The following is a 26812-nucleotide window of genomic DNA, read 5'->3' as shown; positions in this document are numbered from 1 at the left end:
TTCTTTTCCTCCAGTTTGTTTTTGTTCTCAAAACTACCCTTCGAATCTGATGACTTCTTCGGATTAAAAGGTTTCTTAAAAAATTTCTTTACTCTATTGTTTGAGTAAAAAGCAACAGCCTCATCATCAGAATTCATCAAAAAACCTTCTTCTTCATCATACTTCAATTTTTCACATTCTTTATCTGAAACCTTCGAAACTAAAGCCAAAGGACCACCAAGACTTGCAACAGCTTCTTCAGCTATTTCATTAACTTCATTTTCATGAGATTTTAATTGATTGTACAAGTCATTCAAAGTCGAAGTATCAAAACTTTGTTGATTTTTCACCATCATGCTCACACTTCTCCACTCCTTTCGAAGTCCCATTACAAAGATCAGATTGTACTCCATTGGTGACCTTATTATACTATAACAATTACAACGATAGATTAACTCGTTGAACCTATCATAGTATGCTTCAATAGACTCATTTTCTTTCTGTCTGAAATCTTTGAGTTCTACAAGATATTGTTTCACAGATGTGATCTTTGTCTTTTCACTCCCTTGAAATTTGTCTTTGAGATTGTTCCAGATTTCTTTAGTTGTTTTGCATGTTCTGACATAGTTGTACACAACAGGAGGCAACATACCTCTTAATTCCCTCATGCATTTCTTCTCCAGACGTTTTAAACGATCGGTTTGATTATCAACTTCTGAGTTGCTTGAAGACATGCCGATTGGCTGAACTTGTGCAGGTTGATTGATTTCTCCTGAGATGCATTTCCATAATTCTTCATCCAGTCCATTCAAGTAATCTTCCATACGATCTGCCCACTGATCATAATATTCTGGAATAAGCATTGGAATTTTGGTGGATGATCCAAGCAAATGAGAAAATGATGTCATTGAATTAAGATTGAATGACGCCATTGATGTACGGACAAAAGCTTCAAGATGATACTAAACTTTTGAGAATTTTGAAAATCAAATTGTATAATTCAATTCAGAATTACACACCGAGCACTCGATTAACAAAAAAAATTTGCAGAATCAAATCCTAGATTGAGATCTAGATGAAATTTTCAAATTCAGAAAGGACGGAAACTTTTTGAATCACATAGTAGATTCAAAAACCTTTTTGATCGAATGAAAATCAGATCACAGAAAGGATTCCTGCTCTGATACCAATTGATGAGATTTGTAATCGAGTTTAAAGATCAAATCACGTAAGAATTAAGAAAGAAGAATCACGATGAACACGAGAGTAAATATAATCTTTGATCAGCTCATATTATGCTTTCATTTTACAGAGTACAAAAGAATTCTCTGTAAAGATTGTGTGGAAAGTTAAGTTCTCACTTAGTACAGACTCCTATTTATAGGCGTACAAAAGCATAATAAAATACTAAGGACTAGACATTAAGACTTCATTAAAATGCCTTAGTAAATATAACATTACATCCGAAGACTCAACATACGAAGACTAAAGACCCTTCGTAACAAAACTAATACTTTGACATATTACAACACTTATACCCTAACAGTCTCATCTGTTGTTTGGAATATGTATTGAATGAGAATGATATACAGGTTTTAAACTATGTATAAAAATATATATTTTTATCTACTAATATGTTGGGTAGAACATGGGTAGATATTTGATGTGTGATAAACTGATGAGAGGCCTCGATGTTGTTGTTGTTGTTAATCTAGTTATTCAACGGAGTATGGATAACTACCACAGACTCTTTCTAGACAGTCCTATGGAACGCTAGCAGGCTCATAACCTGTAGGTGTTGTGAACGATGTGTTCACCGGTGTACTCTATCCCCCTCATGGTTGCCTTTAAGACATCTATTGTTGAGGAAACCCCTTAGCAGTAATGTCCATCCCGATGAAAATCCTAGATTTGGTCCCTTGAGATAGATGTTGTTTTAGGGACGTAAAGTGAGGATAACGGGAATGGGTAATTGGGTTATTGTTGGTTGGTAAAAGTAAATATAATTATTGGTTGCGGGTTGAAAACCTTATATGCTCACCAGGCTCCCAAGCCTGACCCACTCAGTCTTATTTGTATTACAGGAAGTGGCGCGAGGGCATAAGATGGATGAATCATCAAGTTGTTTTGTTTATGAGCATGTATATGTATATAATTGTTGTATGGCTTGTAATATGTCGTTTATGTTTTTTGGTCTGTATCGGAACATGACATCTCGAATATTGTTATATAATTAAAATGCATCTCTCGATGAAATGCTTTGATAAACTTTATTTTATCATATTTTGTTTTGGGAACAAATTCCGCAACTCTTTTAAATCAATGGATTTACTCTGAAATTATTTTAAAAGCATCAATGAAACCGGTCTTTTCTGGCCGTGATTTTGGGGATGTCACAATAATGAACTCTAAAAATGACTTAGAGGTGCTTAAATACAACGGAAATCCTAAAAGATCATGAGTTTAGGCTGCAGCAGTTCTCAGGTCGTGATCCATTATGTCTCACGTCATGAGCTCAGTTGAATCTGCATTTTTCATTTATTCACTTGTTATGTCGTGACCTCTCTATGGTCTTGTCGTGACACCCGGTTTTACCAAAAAACATGCCTTTGACTCCTTAATGACCTAAATCGGTTCGTTCTGGAAACTGGGTGTTACAGTTCAACTTTAGCCATGCACCTTAGATGTCGAACTCTCAACACATAAGAGGAGAAAATCCCTTATTGACTACATATGCCTCTTATGTATATCATATGTACCTAATGATAGCCTTATGACTATCTGGGTAAAGAGTAGGGAATAACCATATCAATGCACAATACTCCTTTCATTTGAGTCCCTAATATGTATATCAAGTCTAAGGATACAAAGATACTAGCTTATCCAAGAGTTACTCATGACAACGATCCATGAAGTGATCTTGAAATGGGTCATATCCAATACTTGTTCCCCAACAAGTATCTATGAACTTGGTTGCAACCCTTTGCTAGTTGCAAATTATAAAATTCAACTAATCCAATTCATATTAGTGTTCCTTCATGTTTGTTCCCATAATTATGATCCACTATGTACCCTTTAGAATAATTAGTTTTATTCATGGATTAAACGTGCCAATACAAAACACAACAAATATTAATGAAAAATATCATATCTCCATATATCAAATTTATTGCATAATTGTTGTTTACAATGTTCTGACACTCAAATAGTAAATCCAAATCAATTCCATTAACTAGAATAACGAAATGTCGTTCCTCTAACATGATGCTCATGATTAGCTGGCGATAATGGCTTCGTGAATGGGCCCATTACGATTTGATCTATATTAACTTTACGAATACAAACATCACCATCTTCAACTATATTTCGAATGTAGTTGAATCTCTCTTGGATGTGTCTAGTTTTCTTATGTAATTTACCTTTTGACGGACTTTTAAATTTCATGTTTAGGCCTCCAATTTGCAATTTTTGTAAATTTAGGTTAATTTCCGTACTTTTTATGTATTCCATTTTAATGACGGGATATGTCATTTTCAGAAATTCTCTTTTATCCATTTTATTTAGTTGTTAAATTTCGTGAAATTATTGATAATTTCAATTTTTTTATATGATATTCAATAAAAACATTATTTCTAACATTTTGTATGTTTATCCCTATAACCAATTAACTTACATCCGCTTTTTAAGACTTGGGGAGAACGCATGATACTTTGTACTAAACCATCTTTATCAATGGTAGATATTCTCCAAATAACGTATATTGTTCAAAATGTAACAATGATTTGACTTCAAAACTTTTAAAAAGCAAAAACCTAAAGGTGAAAATCTAAAAAATAAATAAATAATAAAAATTTGTAATTTCTTTTCTCTTTTTTTGCTGGTAAGGTTTCAACTTCCATAACTACTTTTAGCTACAAGATCCACCTGCACAGCCGATTAAACCGTTTCAAACTCCATTTCTAACCTTTCAAGTAAAACTTCAATCAAAGTCCCCTAAAACCCTTCAGATTCATCAAACAAAGAGATCTTTTTTTTAACAAAATTGCTTTTCTTCGTTTCTTATGGTTTAGAATTGCGCAACCAATATGGCAGCCGTGAAGTTGATGTTTCCGGCGATAATGATGGCGACGGTGATCGCCGTTCGTTCATTAGATACAAACCACGTTTTCGATCCATGTTCAGATTCAAAAGTTCGAAGGTGGGATGGATTTACCTTCGGAATCGCATTTTCTTCCAAGGATTCCTTCTTCTCCAACCAAATTCAGCTTTCACCCTGCGACCGCCGCCTCTCCCTCCGTGGAAACGCTACACTCGCCGTCTTCCGCCCAAAAGTTGACGAACTCACTTTCCTCACCGTTAACACCGACTTTGATCCGGTAGGTCACCATTTCCTCTCTTGAATTAATCTTTAACGACATTTGAGAAATTTTACAGGCGAAAGCTGGTGGATATATGGTTGCGTTCGCCGGAAAACAGTATGCAGCAAGATCGATACCTACTTTAGTCGCTGATAAATCAAACATTATCACAAGTTTCACTCTTGTAAGATCAGTATAACTGTAGAACATGAGTACATGAGTACATGAGTACACGAAGCTTTGATTTGAATTCATATTTATCGATTAATTCAACCCTTTTTGATTTTTAAAGGTTCTTGAGTTCCAAGAAGGCAGGCTTATAAACTTATACTGGAAGAAAGTGGGGTGTAAATCGTGTACAGAAAGATCAGGCGTTTGCGTGAACAATCAAGAATGTGCTATACCAATCTCGAAGTGTGACATTAATGGCGGATCTGTTGATTGTAATCTTAAGGTACAGTTAGCGTTCTCAGGTACAGATAAAGGGTTAGGTGTTCTTAATTCATGGTATGAGGTGCAAAAGCTTCGAGAATATTTGTTGGCTGGTTAGTATCAAGATACCGATGATCATGGATATTGGTCAGTACCAGTAGAAGCATTTTTTTTGGTTCGATCAGTTCTTTATCAAGTATGTAGTTTTAGTTTGTGTTATTGTAAATGAGGTTTTCGATTTTTATGAGGATTTATACTTCTTTATCAAGTATGTAGTTTTAGTTTGTGTTATTGTAAATGAGGTTTTCGATTTTTATGAGGATTTATACTTAATGTGCTCGAGTTTTGATGAGTCAAACACCGGTCCTTTAGGGTTTTATATATAAAGAGTTTGGTATTGTTAGTGTTTAAAATTAACAATAACAATAATAATAATAACAATGACAAAACCTTGAGTCTCATGAGAACCAGGTAAGGGAAGATAAGAGATAAGCAGCTGAAACTGTTTTAAAAGAAACATTCGGCATACAAAAAGAAAGAAAGAAAGAAAAAAGGATTAGAGTTTGTTTGTTTAAAGAGAAACTAAATATCCTCCTAACTTGTGTTCCTATTTTTCTTCATATCTATTTAAGATGATGACAAGTATATAAATTTAACATCTCAATCAAATTTAAATTAAATTTAATGACATTTGTCACCATCTAAAATAGATAAGAAGATCATAAGAACAAAAAGTATGATGATATTTAATTTCTCTTGTTTAAATTCAATATAATTCATGAAAAGTAATTTGCGCAATAAGGAAATGAATCAAGTCTTGAATATATGATATTATAAAAAGATCTAACATCGAGTTTCCTCCACAATTCAAAGTAGTTTGTTAATTATAAAAGTTCATGGTGCAATAAGTTTTAAATTGTTTCAATAAGATTATAGTCATTTAATGAGGATTCCACCTAAATAAACCCAGGTAAGAGCGGTAGAAAGTTGCCTGATACCAAAAGCAAGTATCGGACATCAAAGGATGACACAAAAGCACAAAAAAGAGATACCGAACAAACCTAATCGACACCAAATCCCGACGAGGCCAAATCAAATCCCACAAATCTAGCTGAAAGGACTAAAGGCAACATTATTTAAATAGAAACCCCACAATACTTAGACGAGCCCCATATATAAACAAATGCTAGCAGAGGTACAATAGGATTCACCTCAGAAGGCACCATCCACCCCTTTCAACCCGATTAACATGATAACGACATCTATGCAAACGCCATCAACAAACAATGTAAGCATAGAATATGCAAACTCAAGGGGAGAACCGAACTCCGACCATAGCAATACAAAAAAAACAAGAGTAAAGGAAAAGAGCAAACAAACCATACATGAAAAACGAGTAAATGATGTCAAGCACCGTACAATAGGCAAGCAAACTAATATTGAAGGAAACATGCACTAGCTCCAACACTAAACGTGGAAGCAATAATAAACAGACGAGCAAGACATAATATCACCAACATAATCAAGAAATCATGTGAACTAATATAATTATTCCCCTACTAGACCAAACTATGATATGCTCGCAGCAAGCACAACACAAAGTGGTGCATCATATATATACCAATGGCAATGGCACTGCCCTTACCATAAAGCCAGTATCAAAGCTTTTAGCTACTAATAACGTTGAACAACTTAGTATAAATGCAAGCCTACAACCAGCCTCTATTGTAACCAATACAATGGCAACAAAACAAGCCCAACATCGGTTGCCCAAGAACAACAAGGAGCACAACGGATAAACTAGAATAGGATTCTAAGGTCCGACAAGTCGCCACTGGTAAAAAGTATAATGCCAGAAATAACCAAGTACGATGATACTAGTGATCCAAATGACCACATAGAAAAATACAAATGGAAGATGGATGCCTACTACGTACATAGACAATAAGTACATTTGCATATTCTTCCCACCAACTATCTCCAAACTAGCAAGATTATTGTATAGAAGTCTACCATCGAATAACATCAGGAGGTTCAATAAACTAAGAGAGGAATTTGTCAGTCACTTCATATAGTAAAGAAAAAACATGGCAGACGCATAAGAAATTTTAGGTTGGAAAAGGGAAGAAGAAACCCTACAAGCATACAAACATTGGTTCAACAAGGCAACATTAAATGCATCCAAATGAGAAAACAATATGGTGATCTCTATATTCACATACAGACTTAGACCAAGACCATTATTCAAGAAGCTAGTTGGAAAACCACCGAAATCATGAAAGGACCTAATAGAAAGGGTCCATACTTCTTTAAGTAAGAAGAGTCAACGATAAAAAAGATGAAAATGGTGGATGAGAAAGGAAAAACCCTAAAGCAACAAGAGAATACCAAATATAAAACAATAAGGACACACAACCAAGTCAAACCAAATATCCATATAACAAATACCCGCCACAGGACAACAAAAAAATATGGTAAAATCCATGGAATGACATGACACAACACAATCGAATGTAGTATGCTAAAGATAAACCATCGCCTCACCATTAGAAGATAAGGGACACACCAGTATTATAAATTCCATGGGCAACTAAACGAACACATCCAGACTTACAAATGAATTAGCTAGAAAGCATCATGCCACCACAAGATAAAGGAAAGAAGTCAATGAAGGGAAGAATCTTGATGAATTAGTATAGTAACAAGTCGATAGTCGATTATCACAAAGAATATAAGGAATTCACATTCAACAAATGGGGCTATATTTTGAATAGTCACAGTAGGTAAACCACTCATTATAGAAGGATTCATAAATGAAATCCACATTGACAAAACATATTTTGACATAGGAAGCTCCGCAGAAATTATGTACAACCACTTGTTCAAGAACTTACCCACAGCATGCAAGACAAATTAATACCATCAACATCACATGTTATGAGCTTTGTCGGCCATAGTGTATGGCCAAGAGCAACAGTCACATTACCATTAACATTAGCAAATCACGCCCGATGAACAAGCACTAAAAGGAAGATAGAGTTCATCATGGTATTTATGTATGTATATAACTATTACAAAAGAGTCAAAGGACCAGGATAAATCAGTTAAAGAACCCGGTTTGTAACCAGATTTCATGTCTAGCGAGTCCTATGTGAAATTGATAATAGAGCCTAGTTTTAAACTGGGTCTTTTAATGACAAAAGAGCCCAATTCACTATCATATAATCGAGTCATATAACAATTTTAGTGTCACTTCCCTATGCAGATTAGAACCCAGTTTCCATGTAAATAATCAGGTCTTATAAGACTCTCAACACTGTTTTCATATGCAAATCAGAGTCTAGTTACTTGATAATCAACAAGGTCCTAAGTACACTAGATTATATAAAAAATATTAATATTTAAAATATAAATACCAATATCAGCAAATTATGCATGTTACAACTATTATATAGCTATTTTTGAATTCAACAAATAAAAAGTTCCCAAATTAATTTCTAAATGAATTTTTACATATTAACATCACTAAGAACCTATCTTACAAAACAACTAAGGAGATCCCAAATGTACCCGACAGAGACATCAACATCTTTGCCATTTCCCACAAATATCAATCTGGTTGCATTTATTTGTGCTTCACGTGTAAACCTCCTATGACATATACATGCAGCTAAAAGTACCTCCTATGACATATACATACAACTAAAAGTATCGATTTTAAATTGGGAAACGGGTTATTTAAGTATAACATATACCTCGGTTCTTTCAGTTAAACCGAGTCGTATAGCTTTTCCCTTTATAAGTCCTAGTTTTTTCATAATATATCCCAGTTTTCCAAGAAACCGGGTCCTATTTGCGAGTCCTATAACGTGTTTTGTAGTAGTATGTGTGTATATCTATGTTTGTGTGTATGTGTGTATACACAAACACACACCATTACCATAAAAGGTCATTTTTAGAAGGACAGTCATGCAACAATTCCAAGCAGTAGCTTCAATGATTCATGGAGTAATGTGAAAATCTGAAATTTCTATTCTGTACAAACATAGCAAGTCAATAGAAGTCAGAACAGTTGCTGTTAATTTTTAGACTTTTTAGAATAAGTTTGAGTATTTAAGGATTTACACTTTAAGAGATATCAGGAGAGAGGATGCACTGGGGTTATTGTACAACACTGTTATTTCAAAACTCTAAGAAATTAGAGTTAACTGCCAGAATAAAATATTTTCAGCCAAAAACTCTAAATTTGGGATTTTATATATATATATATATATATATATATATATATATATATATATATATATATATATATATATATATATATGAGAGTTAGTCATTATTTACACTTTTTCCAAATCTCAAGATCCAAACCCATTTGTCTCTCACGTATCATCCAAAAGTTTTTCAAGATCTTCAATCTAGCAAGTGTTTCTAGCTTTTTTAAGTTGTTATATGAATTAATCTAGTGTTTTAACACATTTCTAACCGTGAAATCATTCAAAAAGGTTGATTCTTCCATTTTCACCAAGAACACCAAGAACATACAGTAGTGTTCTTGGACTTTTAGCTCATTTCAAGCTTTCATACAGTAAGTACTTCTATCCTAGAGTCTTTTAAAGCTTGTTATACACCTTTACATCAAAGAAAAGTCCCAAGAACACCAAGAACAAGATGTTCACGGTTCAAGAAGTTCTTGAACCGTAAACACCAAATAATGGCGCCAAAGGGTGCCTTAGGGTGCCTTAGTCCTTCACAAGCCTTGGAAACATGTCTAAATCCTTCCTTGATGTGTTTAAGAACATGAAAAGCACCAGAATCTCTCATTTATATGTGTTTACGGTTTGGGGATCTCCCAAAAATCGTAAACACCCCAAAGTGTGTATAAATGACCCATGTTCCTTCCTTATGCCTTGAATCAAGCCTAGACTTTTACCTTAATGTGTTAAGGACTTGAAAACATAAAAATACCATCATCCATGGGGGTTTACTACCGTAAATCCAATAGGAAATGGTCTTTGGACCGTAAACTCCAATTAGGAGTGAATTGGTGCCCTAACTTCTTCCATAGGCTTATACTTCAAGTAGAAAAGCTTCTAGGGACTTTTAAGGCTTCAAACCAACAAATGGTCAAAAGTGTATGAGCTTACGGCCGTAAACTCAAGGGTTTATGACCGTAAAATCTTTTGTTAGTGACCACAAAACCGTAAACTCTCTAATGGAGATTTCCTTGAACCCCAAGCACACTAGCCTTTCCCTACAACACTTAGATGCAATCCTTGGGACTTATAACACTTGTATAAGGTGTTTATCATGTCCTAGGGTGTCTTAAATTTGTTAATTAGTTGTTTAAAGACTAATTGGATACATATATGTAATATTATATGTTAACTAGTATCATAGAGTGTGTTCAAGTCTTCACTTGACACCTCTCAATCCTACATCTTCAGTTCATCCAAACCACGAACTACAGGTGAGTTCATACCTCTTGAATTAACCTTTTAAATGTTTTTAAATGTTTATAAATGCTTTATGGGGGGATACAAGTTGAATCATGGTTAGTTATTATATCAATCACATGTGATTAATAATTAACATGCAAATGGCTTTACTATACGTTAACTGTTTTACCAATCAGATTTCTTCAAATGTTTGTCTTAAACGTTTTTAGGTGTTTAAAACACTTGATTAAATTGTTTATTAAACAATGTATGTTCATTTCAAAACCCTGTTACATTTGTGTTTCAAACAAAGGTTCTTTTATACTTAAACTGTTTTGTCAAACAAATACTTTCAAACCGTTTTATAAACTGACATCAAGTTAATCTTTTCTTAGGTATTAATCTTTTTCAAAGGTGTTATAAAACTCCTTATATGCTTTTATATTGTCAATTGCATTCTTGTATATGTATAGTTATATAAATAATGTTTAAAGGACTTAGGAAGGCTAACCCGCTTTATTTCCTTTTCCCCATTAGGATGTGGTCCGGTAGGGTATCGGGTATCTGTCCGAAGGTCGTTTAACTATTAGTTATATATCATGTATACATATAGAGACATAAAAGTTTTCCTCAGTCAGTTCAGTACCTTTGGGTAGCAAAGGCATACTTCAGGTTATACACGTACATGGTTAGTAACTATTATAGGTATAGTTAGGAGATACCACTTACCATTCCAAGTACAGGGAATCACACAAGATTCAGTTCATTCATGAGTCAATACTAGTACATTACATGTTACATGAGTACGTTTACATAGATACGCTCACATGAATACGTTTACATAGATACGCTTACTTGAATACGTTTACATAGATACGCTTACATGAGTACGTTTACATAGATACGCTTACATGAGTACGTTTACATGGATATTTTTACATGAATACTTTTACGTAAATCTTATATGATGAGTTACTATTACATATTATATGTGTAGATACTATTATATAATTCTCCTTCTTATCTTTATTTTGTGATACAATCACATAATTGACGAGATAGATTGGACTTTATATCCTCATTCCAAAGGATACTTTGCGGGACTAACCATTACTAGAACCTCTGTTAGCTACAGAGGTAAATGCACGTCTACGGATGTCTTCGGTTGATACCATTATAGGTATACTTTAAGGGACTAATTATTCCTACACCCAGCTGTTAGCAACAGAGGTAAATGCACATCTACGGATGTCTTAAGTTAACACTGTTAGTTATCCTAATACAAAAGGATAATACTTAAGTTATTTATATTATTACCTTTATCTTGTGAGTCATTCACATAACCGAGGAGGTGAATTATATTTGTGTGTCCTACTATCAAAGGATACAATTTCTTATAATAATAATAATAGTCGAACAATCGGGTCTTGGTAGAAGGCTACTTTCAAAACAGTCGGGTCTTGGTAGAAGGCTACTTTCAAAACAGTCGGGTCTTGGTAGAAGACTACTTTCAAAACAGTCGGGTCTTGGTAGAAGGCTACTTTCAAAACAGTCGGGTCTTGGTTGAAGGCTACTTTCAAAACAGTTAGGTCTTGGTAGAAGATTTCATCTATACTAATAGGAATCATAGGGATTTCTAGGATTTATCAAACGCTTTCAATTACTTACAAACATTTCCACACTTATACGAACTTTCTTTCAGAACAATGTCAAGTCTTTCATTACAAGTTTTACAAATCAAAAACACATTAATACTTATGAATTCACCAGCTTTTTGGCTGATACTCGCTTTCAAAATAACTTGTATTCTCAGGTCACAAATAGACAGGTACGACGACCAGGTTTTGTGAAGACGGAGCAGTCCAGACTCGTCTTATTTTCTGATTATTCATGTTATTGTTGTATATTATGAAAGAACACACTTGTAATTATAATTATACTATTAATGCAATGGATGATGTTGTTGCTTGTTTACTACTTTATATTGTTGTGGTACGTTACATGACGTCCTCCGCCCCAGAACGTTTCCGCCGTTCTCGGTTTTGGGGTGTGACAGATTGGTATCAGAGCATTGTTTATAGTGAATTAAGTATATCAACCCATAAAAGATATACTAACTATAAACACAATGGGATCAAAAATACTCTGACTGAGAGTTTATACATTTAAATAATAAAATATTTAAGTAAGTATATGTGCCTGCATTCATACTAAAATCGGTGTCACATCGACAAGAACAAAAGTATTACGATTGTAGAATATCACAGGTAAGCTCGGGGATGTATGGTCAGTCTTGGGAGTGGCATAGCCTGATCAACTATGATGTTCCGGGGAGTGATTAGCACATGCCCAAGAATAGTTGTGATGTGTCAACAAGTCTAAAAACTCACCAACACCACTATAATGAGAACATTATAACAGAACCTAAGTCTAAAATACCATAGGGGTGTTTTGTGTTACTATAATTACTTACTTGAGAACTAAAAAGGATCTTCATTACTAAGTTGATAGTTGCTAAGTGGATACACTAAGGCTATATGTAACTAGGATGTTATAGACTTAGAATCTGTGAAATTTTTGCTTTACCCCTATTCCTTGTGAATTTGGAGTTAAGGTCACTTATTCGAAGGCCTATCCTGTGTTGATTATATATGACTGGTATGCACTTTACAAATAGCGATGTAACTAATGAAGATTGTCTAATAATTATTTCCTTACCCCAGTTCTCGCGTAGATAACATGGCTGGACTCCATCCCCACGGCAACCCGTACCTTCCGAACGAAGTCATTGCTGGATGGTTTGGAGAAGGACCAGAGAATGATCATCCTATCCCTTTGAATGATCACCACGCTGAAGACCTCACGGATGATGATAACTCCGAACCCGAGGTTGAGAACCTACCCCAGGCAGCTCCCTTTCCAAATCCTAACCCTCGTCCGACTTTTCAAGGCCCGACGCTTCCGTAGGTAGAATGCTTGGAAACATGGAGCCAAGGACAAGATCAGCCCATGCCATTTAATGGTGACCGAAGCTTTTATGACCTGAGCAATGGGGGCTCAGCAGACAGAATCTTGCCAATCCTGGTCCACAGAGTGGCTCGAAATGAGATTCAAGGCAGGACAGCCCTACATCAGATCATAGAAGTGGTCGCCAATGCAAGAATGCATACCCTCCGCACCATTCGTCTGGAAGATGCTCGTGAGAGATCTGAGAGAGACCATGAAGCCCTGCTTCAAGCACTAGCTGAATCACGAGCCGAAGTCATAGAGCTCCGAGTATGCCAGAGGGTGTACCAAAAAGACACCTACTTGATGTGGAACGCCAACTGGCTGAACTAAGAGTTCACCAGAGGGATGACCGTTGCCAATAGTAGATGCCTTAATTTATTTTCCTTCTTGTTTTAAAGAACCGTGTTCCTATCTAACTCCTATGTGGCATTTTCTATGGAACTTCGTTTTACTGTAAGTACTCTTAGTTAGGCCTTTATGCGGCCAAAACTTTGCTACTCAGGATATGATGTAAGACCTTCTATAAGGTCAAATTTTCCTAAACTTATTACATATTAAACATCGATGATATTGATAGACGGCTAACTTCCGTGTCACTCTCTGTTTAAAAACCTTCATCATACCTTCATTGGAGTCTATCTGAAACTTGATTTAGTCAAAGTCTTTGGACTATAGTAATTTAACTCCATAATCATTTTCAAGCCTCTTTCAAGGGTTGGATCATGTTATTCACCAACCAATGATGCCTCGGCTTGAACGACAAACGTCTTGAGACCATTGTACGAACTTACTTCCACTCTTTTCTAGGACTGCATCATAGGGATGCAGGTCGAACCCACGAGAACATACTTCTATTCTTTACATAAACGGTCGAACTACGTCTAGGTTCAACCATGCTCTCTCATAAATTAATTTTCTTTCCATGAAACAAAATCATGTCGCCAAAGAAAAACGATCAACCCATCAACCAAACACCAACTCTTCAGATTGATGCAACTACCTTTCAAGCTGCAGTCTAGGCTGCCGTGTCAGCTATTCTGACCCACCTTAACGCTAACAACACGAATGTTAGCGGTATTGTTAACAACAATTCCAAAACAGGTAACAATCAAGTACCTCAACGAGCAACAAACTACCACGACACCCCGAGTTCCAAGACCAAGAGTAACAAACGGAAGTTTTGGGCTAAAACAAAGGACAAATCGCTTCGAGGGGCAAACATGAAACAACCACCGGTAACGACCTTCACATCTAAGACATCTGTACCTTATACTACCATTTCTTCTGGTATCCCAATTGTTCCTACACCAGCCAGGCAATATGCCGGAAACCTACCAAAATGCTATGAGTGTAGCTTTCATCATCTGGGTAGTTGTCGTCCATTACACTGCTTTAAGTGCAACAAGGATGGACATACTACCAGCTGCTGTTGGACCTAGATCCAACACATTACTTCAACCACCAATGTCCAAACCTCTCGGATATGCCATCTATGTGGCGTAATGGGACAGTTCAAGAGGGACTGTCCAGCAGAGAAGAACGACGGCGAATCCGGAGGAGTTTGACCTCAGAATGAAAAGAGGCGAAGAAGGACCCTACTATAGTATAGGTTCACTTCCAATCATTGGTGTTTTGTATAATTTTAAAACATGTTTAAAACCAATGCAACACGAGTCTTATCTTTTGCGAGATGCCGTTGGTTAAGGGACCCTCGTGCTGCGTATACTTGTCTTTTGTAGTATACTTTGTTCGCAGCAATATTCCTATAGTTCCTCTAAAGTACTGTAACCCTGTTAATAGTTGCACCGTTGTGTTTTATCTGTAACACTTTTATGTTCAAATCTAATGTCATTTACTTCTAAGTAAGTCGGACATTATCATACATCTTGAGTCAAATCGATCCACACAATATCAGTTTCGTGCGTACATATCTTTCTCTGAAATCGTCTTTCTAGCGAAGCCATCATTTCAGAGCTCCGAAGTACTCATGCCAGAAGTACCTCATCTTCAGAAACCTCAACAGGACTTCCATTAGAAATCATTACTCTCTGCCTTGCATAGATGAATCAATTGACCAACAGCAAGGAACGATGTACCTCTCAGAAATGGACCTAAGATCCGAACATCACCAGTTGCAAGTGTGAGTGAAGGATGTTCTGGGGACAATCTTCCAAACTCGATACGGACACTACGAGCCCGTAGTGATACCCCTCGGATAGGACCAATATTCCCGTAGTATTCATGAACTTAATGAATAGGGTATGCCATCCTTACTTGGATCAGTTCGTCATTGTCCTTATAAATGACTTACTTATCTACTCTCGTAGTAAGAAGGAAATCATAAAGAGCATCTACAACAAACCCAGGAAACATTACGATCAGAGAAGCTTTACGAGAAGTTCTCCAAATACGAGTTTTAGATTTGAAGATTCGAATTCCCGAAGCACACTATTAGTGATGTGGGAATTTCGAGGACCCTTCTATTAATCAAAACCGTTGAGAATTTGTCAACACCGAAGACAAATGGAAGACGGATGCCTACTACATACGTAGACAATAAGTACATTTGCATATTCTTCCCACCAACTATCTCCAAACTAGCAAGATTATTGTATAGAAGTCTACCATCGAATAACATCAGGAGGTTCAATAAACTAAGAGAGGAATTTGTCAGTAACTTCATATAGTAAAGAAAAAACATGGCAGACGCATAAGAAATTTTAGGTTGGAAAAGGGAAGAAGAAACCCTACAAGCATACAAACGTTGGTTCAACAAGGCAACATTAAATGCATCCAAATGAGAAAACGATATGTTGATCTCTATATTCACATACAGACTTAGACCAAGACCATTATTCAAGAAGCTAGTTGGAAAACCACCGAAATCATGAAAGGACCTAATAGAAAGGGTCCATACTTCTTTAAGTAAGAAGAGTCAACGATAAAAAAGATGAAAATGGTGGATGAGAAAGGAAAAACCCTAAACAACAAGAGAATACCAAATATAAAACAATAAGGACACACAACCAAGTCAAACCAGACATCCTTATAACAAATACCTGCCACAGGACAACAAAAAATATGGTAAAATCCATGGAATGACATGACACAACACAATCGAATGTAGTATGCTAAAGATGGAGCTTATAGAAACCATCGCCTCACCATTAGAAGATAAGGGACACACCAGTATTATAAATTCCATGGGTAAGTAAACGAACACATCCAGAATTAAAAATGAATTGGCTAGAAAGCATTGTGTCACCACAAGATAAAGGAAAGAAGTCAATGAAGGGAAGAATCTTGATGAATTAATATAGTAACAAGCCGATAGTCGATTATCACAAAGAATATAAGGAATTCACATTCAACAAATGGGGTACATTTTGCATAGTCACAGTAGGTAGACCACTCATTACAGAAGGATTCATAAATGAAATCCACATTGACAAAACATATTTTTACATAGGAAGCTCCGCAGAAATTATGTACAACCACTTGTTCAAGAACTTACCCACAACATGCAAGACAAATTAATAACACCAACATCACATGTTATGAGCTTTGTCGGCCATAGTGTATGGCCAAGAGCAACAGTCACATTACCATTAACATTAGCAAATCACGCCCGATGAACAAGCACTAAAAGGAAGATAGAGTTCTGCATGGTATTTATGTATGTATATAACTACTACAAAAAGAGTCAAAGGACCAGGATAAATCAGTTAAAGAACCCGGTTTGTAACCAAATTTCATGTCTAGCGAGTCCTATGTGAAATTGATAATAGAGCCTAGTTTTAAACTGGGTCTTTTAATGACAAAAGAGCCCAATTCACTATCATATAATCGGGTCATACAACAATTTTAGTGTCATTTCCCTATGCAGATTAGAACCCAGTTTCCATGTAAATAATCAGGTCTTATAAGACTCTCAACACTGTTTTCATATGCAAATCAGTGTCTAGTTGCTTGATAATCAACAAGGTCCTAAGTACACTAATTTATATAAAAAATATTAATATTTAAAAAATAAATACCACTATCAACAATTATGCATGTTACAACTATTATATAGCTATTTTTGAATTCAACAAATAAAAAGTTCCCAACTTAATTTCTAAATGAATTTTTACATATTAACATCACTAAGAACCTATTTTACAAAACATCTAAGGAGATCCCAAATGTACCCGGCAGAGACATCAACATCTGTTCCATTTCCCACAAATATCAATCTGGTTGCATTCATTTGTGCTTCACGTGTAAACCTCCTATGACATATACATGCAGCTAAAAGTACCTCTTATGACATATACATAAAACTAAAAGTACCGAATTTAAGTTGGGAAACGGGTTATTTAAGTATAACATATACCTCGGTTCTTTCAGTTAAAATGGGTCGTATAGCTTTTCCCTTTATAAGTCCTAGTTTTTTCATAATATATCCCAGTTTTCCAAGAAATCGGGTCCTATTTGGTGAGTCCCATAACGTGTTTTGTAGTAGTATGTGTGTATATCTATCTTTGTGTGTGTGTGTATACACAAACACACACCATTACCATAAAAGGTCATTTTTAGAAGGACAGTCATGCAACAATTCCAAGCAGTAGCTTCAACGATTCATGGAGTAATGTGAAAATCTGAAATTTCTATTCTGTACAAACATAGCAAGTCAATAGAAGTCAGAACAGTTGCTGTTAATTTTTAGACTTTTTAGAATAAGTTTGAGTATTTTAGGATTTACACTTTAAGAGATATCAGGAGAGAGGACGCATTGGGGTTATTATACAACACTGTTATTTCAAAACTCTAAGAAATTAGAGTTTACTGCCAGAATAAAATATTTTCAGCCAAAAACTCTAAATTTGGGAGTATATATATGAGAGTTAGTCATTACTTACACTTTTTCCAAATCTCAAGATCCAAACCCATTTCTCTCTCAAGTATCATCCAAAAGTTTTTCAAGATCTTCAATCTAGTAAGTATTTCTAGCTTTCTTAAGTTGTTATATGACTTAATCTAGTGTTTTAACACATTTCTAACCGTGAAATCATTCCAAAAGGTTGATTCTTCCATTTTCACCAAGAACACACACTAGTGTTCTTGGACTTTTAGCTCATTTCAAGCTTCCATATAGTAAGTACTTCTATCCTAGAGTCTTTTAAAGCTTGTTATACACCTTTACATCAAAGAAAAGTCCCAAGAACACCAAGAACAAGGTGTTCACGGTTCAAGCAGTTCTTGAACCGTAAACACCAAATAAAGGTGCCAAAGGGTGCCTTAGGGTGCCTTAGTCCTTCACAAGCCTTGGAAACATGTCTAAATCCTTCCTTGATGTGTTTAAGCACATGAAAAGCACCAAAATCTCTCATTTATATGTGTTTACGGTTTGGGGATCTCCCAAAATCGTAAACACCCCAAAGTGTGTATAAATGACCCATATTCCTTCCTTATGCCTTGAATCAAGCCTAGACTTTTACCTTAATGTGTTAAGGACTTGAAAACATTAAAATACCATCATCCATTGGGGTTTATGACCGTAAACCCAATAGGAAATGGTCTTTGGACTGTAAACTCCAATTAGGAGTGAATTGGTGCCCTAACTTCTTCCATAGGCTTATACTTCAAGTAGAAAAGCTTCTAGGGACTTTTAAGGCTTCAAACCAACAAATGGTCAAAAGTGTATGAGCTTACGGCTGTAAACTCAAGGGTTTATGACCGTAAACTCTTTTGGTAGTGACCACAAAACCGTAAACTCTCAAATGGAGTTTTCCTTGAACCCCAAGCACACTAGCCTTTCCCTACAACACTTAGATACAATCCTTGGGACTTATAACACTTGTATAAGGTGTTTATCATGTCCTAGGGTGTCTTAACTTTGTTAATTAGTTGTTTAAAGACTAATTGGATACATATATGTGATATTATATGTTAACTAGGATCATAGAGTGTCTTCAAGTCTTCACTTGACACCTAGCAATCCTACATCTTCAGTTCATCCAAACCACCAACTACAGGTGAGTTCGTACCCCTTGAATTAACCTTTTAAATGTTTATAAATGCTTTATGGGTGGATACAAGTTGAATCATGTTTAGTTTTTATATCAATCACATGTGATTAATAATTAACATGCAAATGGCTTTACTATACGTTAACTGTTTTACCAATCAGATTTCTTCAAATGTTTATCTTAAACGTTTTTAGTTGTTTAAAACACTTGATTAAACTGCTTATTAAACAATGTATGTTCATTTCAAAACCCTGTTACATTTGTGTTTCAAACAAAGGTTCCTTTATACTTAAATTGTTTTGTCAAACAAATACTTTCAAACTGTTTTATAAACTGACATCAAGTCGATCTTTTCTTAGGTATTAATCTTTTTCAAAGGTTTTATAAAACTCCTTATATGCTTTTATATTGTCAATTGCATGCCTGTATATGTATAGATATATAAATAATGTTTAAAGGACTTAGGAAGGCTAACCCGCTTTATTTCCTTTTCCCCGTTGGGATGTAGTCTGGTAGGGTATCGGGTATCCGTCCGAATGTCGTTTAACTATCAGTTATATATCATGTATACATATAGAGACATAAAAGTTTTCCTCAGTCAGTTCAGTACCTTTGGGTAGCAAAGGCATACTTCAGGTTATACACGTACATGGTTAGTAACTATTATAGTTATAGTTAGGAGATACCACTTATCATTCCAAGTACAGGGAATCACACAAGAGCCAGTTCATTCATGAGTCTATACTAGTACATTACATGTTACATGAGTACGTTTACATAGATACGCTGACATGAATACGTTTACATAGATACGCTTACATGAATACGTTTACATAGATACGCTTACATGAGTACGTTTACATAGATACGCTTACATGAGTACGTTTACATGGATACTTTTACATGAATACTTTTACGTAAATGCTATACGATGAGTTACTATTACATATTATATGTGTAGATACTATTATATAATTCTCCTTCTTATCTTTATTTTGTGATACAATCACATAATTGACGAGATAGATTGGACTTTATATCCTCGTTCCAAAGGATACTTTGCGGGACTAACCATTCCTAGAACCTCTGTTAGCTACAGATGTAAATGCACGTCTACGGATGTCTTCGGTTGATACCATTATAGGTATACTTTAAGGGACTAATTATTCCTAAACCCAGTTGCTCGCTACAGAGGTAAATGCACATCTACGGATGTCTTAAGTTAACACAATTAGTTATCCTAATACAAAAGGATAATACTTAAGTTATTTATATTATTACCTTTATCTTGTGAGTCATTCACATAACCGAGGAGGTGAATTATATTTGTGTGTCCTAGTATCAAAGGATACAATTTCTTACAATAATAATAATAGTCGAACAAGCGGGTCTTGGTAGAAGGCTACTTTCAATACAGTCGGGTCTTGGTAGAAGGCTACTTTCAAAACAATCGGGTCTTGGTAGAAGACTACTTTCAAAACAGTCGGGTCTTGGTAGAAGGCTACTTTCAAAACAGTCGGGTCTTGGTAGAAGGCTACTTTCAAAACAGTTAGGTCTTGGTAGAAGATTTCATCTATACTAATACGAATCATAGGGATTTCTAGGGTTTATCAAACGCTTTCAATTACTTACAAACATTTCCACACTTATACGAACTTTCTTTCAGAACAATGTCAAGTCTTTCATTACAAGTTTTACAAATCAAAAACACATTAATACTTATGAATTCACCAGCTTTTTGGCTGATACTCGCTTTCAAAATAACTTGTATTCTCAGGTCACAAATAGACAGGTACGACGACCAGGTTTTGTGAAGACGGAGCAGTCCAGACTCGTCTTATTTTCTGATTATTCATGTTATTGTTGTATATTATGAAAGAACACACTTGTAATTATACTTATACTATTAATGCAATGGATGATGTTGTTGCTTGTTTACTACTTTATATTGTTGTGGTACGTTACATGACGTCCTCCGCCCCAGAACGTTTCTGCCGTTCTCGGTTTTGGGGTGTGACAGATTGGTATCAGAGCATTGTTTATAGTGAATTAAGTATATCAACCCATAAAAGATATACTAACTATAAATACAATGGGATTAAAAATACTCTGACTGAGAGTTTATACATTTAAATAATAAAATATTTATGTAAGTATATGTGCCTGCATTCATACTAAAATCGATGTCACAACGACAAGAACAAAAGTATTACGATTGTAGAATATCACAGGTAAGCTCGGGGATGTATGGTCAGTCTTGGGAGTGGCATAGCCTGATCAACTATGATGTTCCGGGGAGTGATTAGCACATGCCCAAGAATAGTTGTGATGTGTCAACAAGTCTAAAAACTCACCAACACCACTATAATGAGAACATTATAACAGAACCTAAGTCTAAAATACCATAGGGGTGTTTTGTGTTACTATAATTACTTACTTGAGAACTAAAAAGGATCTTCATTACTAAGTTGATAGTTGCTAAGTGGATACACTAAGGCTATATGTAACTAGGATGTTATAGACTTAGAATCTGTGAAATTTTTGCTTTACCCCTATTCCTTGTGAATTTGGAGTTAAGGTCACTTATTCGAAGGCCTATCCTGTGTTGATTATATATGACTGGTATGCACTTTACAAATAGCGATGTAACTAATGAAGATTGTCTAATAATTATTTCCTTACCCCAGTTCTCGCGTAGATAACATGGCTGGACTCCATCCCCACGGCAACCCGTACCTTCCGAACGAAGTCATTGCTGGATGGTTTGGAGAAGGACCAGAGAATGATCATCCTATCCCTTTGAATGATCACCACGCTGAAGACCTCACGGATGATGATAACTCCGAACCCGAGGTTGAGAACCTACCCCAGGCAGCTCCCTTTCCAAATCCTAACCCTCGTCCGACTTTTCAAGGCCCGACGCTTCCGTAGGTAGAATGCTTGGAAACATGGAGCCAAGGACAAGATCAGCCCATGCCATTTAATGGTGACCGAAGCTTTTATGACCTGAGCAATGGGGGCTCAGCAGACAGAATCTTGCCAATCCTGGTCCGCAGAGTGGCTCGAAATGAGATTCAAGGCAGGACAGCCCTACATCAGATCACAGAAGTGGTCGCCAATGCGAGAATGCATACCCTCCGCACCATTCGTCTGGAAGATGCTCGTGAGAGATCTGAGAGAGACCATGAAGCCCTGCTTCAAGCACTAGCTGAATCACGAGCCGAAGTCATAGAGCTCCGAGTACGCCAGAGGGTGTACCAAAAAGACACCTACTTGATGTGGAACGCCAACTGGCTGAACTAAGAGTTCACCAGAGGGATGACCGTCGCCAATAGTAGATGCCTTAATTTATTTTCCTTCTTGTTTTAAAGAACCGTGTTCCTATCTAACTCCTATGTGGCATTTTCTATGGAACTTCCTTTTACTGTAAGTACTCTTAGTTAGGCCTTTATGCGGCCAAAACTTTGCTACTCAGGATATGATGTAAGACCTTCTATAAGGTCAAATTTTCCTAAACTTATTACATATTAAACATCGATGATATTGATAGACGGCTAACTTCCGTGTCACTCTCTGTTCAAAAACCTTCATCATACCTTCATTGGAGTCTATCTGAAACTTGCTTTAGTCAAAGTCTTTGGACTATAGTAATTTAACTCCAGAATCATTTTCAAGCCTCTTTCAAGGGTTGGATCATGTTATTCACCAACCAATGATGCCTCGGCTTGAACGACAAACGTCTTGAGACCATTGTACGAACTTACTTCCACTCTTTTCTAGGACTGCATCATAGGGATGCAGGTCGAACCCACGAGAACATACTTCTATTCTTTACATAAACGGTCGAACTACGTCTAGGTTCAACCATGCTCTCTCATAAATTAATTTTCTTTCCATGAAACAGAATCATGTCGCCAAAGAAAAACGATCAACCCATCAACCAAACACCAACTCTTCAAATTGATGCAGCTACCTTTCAAGCTGCAGTCTCGGCTGCCGTGTCAGCTATTCTGACCCACCTTAACGCTAACAACACGAATGTTAGCGGTATTGTTAACAACAATTCCAAAACAGGTAACAATCAAGTACCTTAACGAGCAACAAACTACCTCGACACCCCGAGTTCCAAGACCAAGAGTAACAAACGGAAGTTTTGGGCTAAAACTAAGGACAAATCGCTTCGAGGGGCGAACAAGAAACAACCACCGGTAACGACCTTCACAGCTACGACATCTGTACCTCATACTACCATTCCTTCTGGTATCCCAATTTTTCCTACACCAGCCAGGCAATATGCCGGAAACCTACCAAAATGCTATGAGTGTAGCTTTCATCATCTGGGTAGTTGTCGTCCGTTACACTGCTTTAAGTGCAACAAGGATGGACATACTACCAGCTGTTGTTGGACCCAGATCCAACACATTACTTCAACCACCAATGTCCAAACCTCTCGGATATGCCATCTATGTGGCGTAATGGGACAGTTCAAGAGGGACTGTCCAGCAGAGAAGAACGACGGCGAATCCGGAGGAGTTTGACCTCAGAATGAAAAGAGGCGAAGAAGGACCCTACTATAGTATAGGTTCACTTCCAATCATTGGTGTTTTGTATAATTTTAAAACATGTTTAAAACCAATGCAACACGAGTCTTATCTTTTGCGAGATCTCGTTGGTTAAGGGACCCTCGTGCTGCGTATACTTGTCTTTTGTAGTATACTTTGTTCGCAGCAATATTCCTATAGTTCCTCTAAAGTACTGTAACCCTGTTAATAGTTGCACCGTTGTGTTTTATCTGTAACACTTTTATGTTCAAATCTAATGTCATTTACTTCTAAGTAAGTCCGACATTATCATACATCTTGAGTCAAATCGATCCACACAATATCAGTTTCGTGCGTACATATCTTTCTCTGAAATCGTCTTTCTAGCAAAGCCATCATTTCAGAGCTCCGAAGTACTCATGCCAGAAGTACCTCATCTTCAGAAACCTCAACAGGACTTCCATTAGAAATCATTACTCTCTGCCTCGCATAGATGAATCAGTTGACCAACAACAAGGAACGATGTACCTCTCAGAAATGGACCTAAGATCCGAATATCACCAGTTGCAAGTGTGAGTGAAGGATGTTCTGAGGACAATCTTCCAAACTCGATACGGACACTACGAGCCCGTAGTGATACCCCTCGGATAGGACCAATACGCCCGTAGTATTCATGAACTTAATGAATAGGGTATGTCATCCTTACTTGGATCAGTTCGTCATTGTCCTTATAAATGACTTACTTATCTACTCTCGTAGTAAGAAGGAAATCATAAAGATCATCTACAACAAACCCAGGAAACATTACGATTAGAGAAGCTTTACGCAAAGTTCTCCAAATACGAGTTTTAGATTTGAAGAGTCGAATTCCTGAAGCACACTATTAGTGATGTGGGAATTTCGAGGAACCTTCCATTAATCAAAACCGTTGAGAATTTGTCAACACCGAAGACACCGACAAGATTTCGCCAAATTCTAGGTCTCGATGACCTACTGTCGAGAGTTCATACAGAACTCCTCGCGGATTATGAAACCTTTTATGACTTTGACTTAGAAGGGAGTGGCCCTTGACTAGGAAGACAAAAAAGAGGAAAAAACCTTGGAATTTTAAGTGTGAGGCCAAATCCTTTTGGAAATCTCACTCTGGGAACGCTTGATACGCTTCGGAAAGCGTGGTAAGCCAAATCCAAAATAGTTAGGACCTCCGAGATTCTTGCCAAAATCGGTCCTATAACTCACAAATCCAACCTACACCACGAACTTAGTAATGTACATTTTACCCTTAACGTCTCGAACTTGAAACCGTATCTTTCCGTTAGGACTCTCGTAAGCCCACTCGACGAGGTCGAGATCAATGAGATCCTCGCCTTCGTGGAAGAACCGTGGTGACCATGGACCGAGAGATCATGTGAACAAATCAGAACCGCTTTCCATTTGTGAAGGTTCGTTGGAATGCCAACCAAGGACCCGAATTCACTTGGAAGCACGGGAAGAAAATCGATTGGGAAGTATCCCCACTACTTATCTCGATTTTTCATGCCTACTCCATTACCTAAATCCTAATTTCGGGACGAAATTCCTTCTAACGGGGGGATGATGTGACAACCCGAAATTTCTATTTTGTACAAACATAGCAAGTCAATAGAAGTCAGAACAGTTGCTGTTAATTTTCAGACTTTTTAGAAGAAGTTTGAGTATTTCAGGATTTACACTTTAAGAGATATCAGGAGAAAGGATGCACTGGGGTTATTATACAACACTGTTATTTCAAAACTCTAAGAAATTAGAATTTACTGCCAGAATAAAATATTTTCAGCCAAAAACCCTAAATTTGGGAGTATATATGAGAGTTAGTCGTTATTTACACTTTTTCCAAATCTCAAGATCCAAACCCATTTCTCTCTCAAGTATCATCCAAAAGTTTTTCAAGATCTTCAATCTAGTAAGTGTTTCTAGCTTTCTTAAGTTGTTATATGACTTAATATAGTGTTTTAACACATTTCTAATCGTGAAATCATTCCAAAAGGTTGATTCTTCCATTTTCACCAAGAACACACACTAGTGTTCTTGGACTTTTAGCTCATTTCAAGCTTCCATACAGTAAGTACTTCTATCCTAGAGCCTTTTAAAGCTTGTTATACACCTTTACATCAATGAAAAGTCCCAAGAACACCAAGAACAAGGTGTTCACGGTTCAAGAAGTTCTTGAACCGTAAACACCAAATAAAGGTGCCAAAGGGTGCCTTAGGGTGCCTTAGTCCTTCACAAGCCTTGGAAACATGTCTAAATCCTTCCTAGGTGTGTTTAAGAACATGAAAAGCACCAAAATCTCTCATTTATATGTGTTTATGGTTTGGGGATCTCCCAAAACGATAAACACCCGAAAGTGTGTATAAATGACCTATATTCCTTCCTTATGCCTTGAATCAAGCCTAGACTTTTACCTTAATGTGTTAAGGACTTGAAAACATCAAAATACCATCATCCATTGGGGTTTATGACCGTAAACCCTATAGGAAATGGTCTTTGGACCGTAAACTCCAATTAGGAGTGAATTGGTGCCCTAACTTCTTCCATAGGCTTATACTTCAAGTAGAAAAGCTTCTAGGGACTTTTAAGGCTTCAAACCAACAAATGGTCAAAAGTGTATGAGCTTACAGCCGTAAACTCAAGGGTTTATGACCGTAAAATCTTTTGTTAGTGACCACAAAACCGTAAACTCTCTAATGGAGTTTTCCTTGAACCCCAAGCACACTAGCCTTTCCCTACAACACTTAGATGCAATCCTTGGGACTTATAGTACTTGTATAAGGTGTTTATCATGTCCTATGGTGTCTTAACTTTGTTAATTAGTTGTTTAAAGACTAATTGGATACATATATGTGATATTATTGTTGGATTAGATGTCTAAGCCCATAACTATTATTGGTATGTACTTGACCCGAGAGTAGCATGGTCCATTTGGGTTGCATATCACCTAAACAATTTGTTAGGATGGACTTTTGAGAGAAGGTTATTTATGGTTTATTAATATATTATAAGTT

General features: G+C 36.4%; 1 protein-coding gene across 1 annotated transcript; it reads left to right on the top strand.

Moving 5' to 3' along the window:
* The first annotated feature begins 3937 nt into the window (after positions 1-3937).
* On the top strand, positions 3938-5067 carry LOC145062556 (uncharacterized). The gene is made up of 3 exons (XM_079010142.1): positions 3938-4355; positions 4414-4521; positions 4630-5067. The coding sequence occupies exons 1-3, from the start codon at positions 4065-4067 to the stop codon at positions 4885-4887; spliced, it is 657 nt and encodes a 218-aa protein (XP_078866268.1). The 5' UTR covers positions 3938-4064; the 3' UTR covers positions 4888-5067.
* Positions 5068-26812: the final 21745 nt, after the last annotated feature.

Source organism: Lactuca serriola, chromosome 7 (assembly GCF_051521515.1).
Source record: "Lactuca serriola cultivar US96UC23 chromosome 7, Lser_US96UC23_V15, whole genome shotgun sequence".
In the NCBI taxonomy this organism is placed as follows: Eukaryota; Viridiplantae; Streptophyta; class Magnoliopsida; order Asterales; family Asteraceae; genus Lactuca; species Lactuca serriola.
This window is presented reverse-complemented; position numbering and strand designations above follow the sequence as displayed.

What these genes read in the sequence shown, in the direction of transcription:
- LOC145062556 (XM_079010142.1), top strand. Translation starts at nt 4,065, where the DNA reads ATGGCAGCCGTGAAGTTGATGTTTCCGGCGATAATGATGGCGACGGTG. An exon ending in TTAACACCGACTTTGATCCG is followed by an intron (nt 4,356 to 4,413) that starts GTAGGTCACCAT and finishes GAAATTTTACAG; the next exon opens with GCGAAAGCTGGTGGATATAT. An exon ending in TTATCACAAGTTTCACTCTT is followed by an intron (nt 4,522 to 4,629) that starts GTAAGATCAGTA and finishes TGATTTTTAAAG; the next exon opens with GTTCTTGAGTTCCAAGAAGG.